Source organism: Corvus brachyrhynchos, unplaced genomic scaffold, assembly GCF_000691975.1.
Source record: "Corvus brachyrhynchos isolate BGI_N302 unplaced genomic scaffold, ASM69197v1 scaffold416, whole genome shotgun sequence".
Classification (NCBI taxonomy): Eukaryota; Metazoa; Chordata; class Aves; order Passeriformes; family Corvidae; genus Corvus; species Corvus brachyrhynchos.
Genome location: NW_008238439.1, coordinates 867510 through 869270, shown reverse-complemented (window position 1 = coordinate 869270; position 1761 = coordinate 867510). Strand labels below are relative to the sequence as shown.

Below are 1761 nucleotides of genomic sequence, written 5' to 3'. Positions count from 1 at the left end.
GGTTCCCTGAGTCCAAATTTCCCTCCGCTTAACTTTTTCCCGCTGATAAGAAGTCAGGTACCTCACCCAGCGAGGATGCAAAAACTTCAGCAGCGGTAAAAAAAAAAAACAGAACAAAACCAAAAACCAGAAGAAGCGATTTGCGGATTTCCAGCAATTCCACGCGAACGCAACTTTTAAAGCCGAAAAGCTGGAAACGTTCGCCCGGGCTCTCGGGATTTTGGGAATGCCTCTTTTTTTTTCTTTCTTTCTTTTTTTTTTTTTAAGGGTTTTCTTTGTTAAAGATTAAGGAGCGAAAGCTACCGCGGTTCCCAGGCAGCGGGGGAAACGGCCACTTTTCATCTATTAAAAGCGAAGGTGTGAATAAACACTTTTAAAGATCCCTGACACTTGCTTGGACCGAAAGAGTAAAAGGCAAGTTGTCAGCAGAGGAACTTTCTTTCCCAACCAGCTCTCGGACGGCGGCAGGCAAATTAGGCAACAAAACATCTTTTCAGGGCTTTTCTCCTTCCCCAAATCCCTGTTCACCCGGCTACAGCTGATTTATTTTTTTTCTCAAAACTTCAATTTAGGATGTAGTTAGAAGGAAAAAAAAAAAAAAAAAGAGATCGCAATCAAAATAGAAACAACAATACAAATAGCAGTGAATGCTGCTACCCTCCAATTCAAATTAAAGTCACTTTCTTTCTAAAGGAGTGGGGGGGGTTGCCCACTGCACTGCACCTTTTGGGACAGAATATATATTAAAAAAAGGGGTGAGAAAAAAAGGAGGTAAAAGAAGAAAAAAAAAGTTGTGCTTACTCCCAACCAGAACTTATCTTCTGAAAGTGAAGCGGTATATCATCACTAACACAGCAAAATGCTCAGAGACATGCACACATTCAAATATTTCAAGCACTGGTGATTTTAAAAAAGGCATTGGTAGGACTAGAGCTACAAAACCAACAAATACAGAGGCTCGGACATATTCACTTACATGCCTGCATGTCATTAATGTATAGAAAGCTTGCCTCTTCCCTGAGAGCTCCGGGATGGGGAGTAAAAGAATCAAGAAAATAGCAATATACACAGGTTTTAAGCCTGCAAGTACAACTGATAAATCCTTCCGCTACAGGACACCGCTTTGTGCCCCTACTCCAAAAAGGAGAAAAAAAAAAAAAAAAAAAAAAAAAAAAAAAGAAACTTTTTTCGCAGCGTCTCTGTCAGCCACGTTTCAATATTATTTCACATTTGAAATCCATTTTTTTTTAATCATACGTACCCTTTGCGCCATCGGCCTGCTTGCTCCCTTCCTACTTCAACTTCTAATATATCCTCTTTAAGGCCAGTGTGAAAAGAAAGAAACGCGAAGTTCCCCCCCCCTCACCCCCCAAAAAAAGGCAAAAATCCCTTAGCGTCTCCAGCAATGGAAGCAATCGAGTAAAATCTTCGGCTTGCTGGATCTCAGCGAAGCGATACGGTAACTCAGCATTAAAAAAGGAGAAAAAAAAATTAGAAGAAAAAAAATCAGCTCTCCCTCCTTCCTTCCTTCTTTTTTCTTTCTTTCTTCCCTCTCTCCCTGTCTCTCTCTCTTACTCTCCCCCTCTCGTTTCCAAGACAGCAGCGGGGCGAAAGCAAATATCCTTTCCCCAAATCAGTTTTTTTTTCTCTTTTTTTTTTTTTTTTTTAAAGTGCCCCTCAAACCCAACTACCAAGTCTCATGGCTTTTTGCCACTCCGGCTGTCAATCACAGGCGAGGGTGTCAAGGAGGGGGATGACCGA

The 1761-nt window shown here is 41.3% G+C and overlaps 1 protein-coding gene across 1 annotated transcript in view; it reads right to left on the bottom strand.

Moving 5' to 3' along the window:
* The window catches only part of MEIS1 (Meis homeobox 1), a 107047-nt gene extending 105774 nt beyond the window's left edge, over nucleotides 1–1273 (bottom strand). The window contains exon 1 of the mRNA XM_017736522.1: nucleotides 1269–1273. Within this exon, the coding sequence (XP_017592011.1) occupies nucleotides 1269–1273 (5 nt within the window). The remainder of the gene's footprint in view (nucleotides 1–1268) is intronic.
* Nucleotides 1274–1761: the final 488 nt, after the last annotated feature.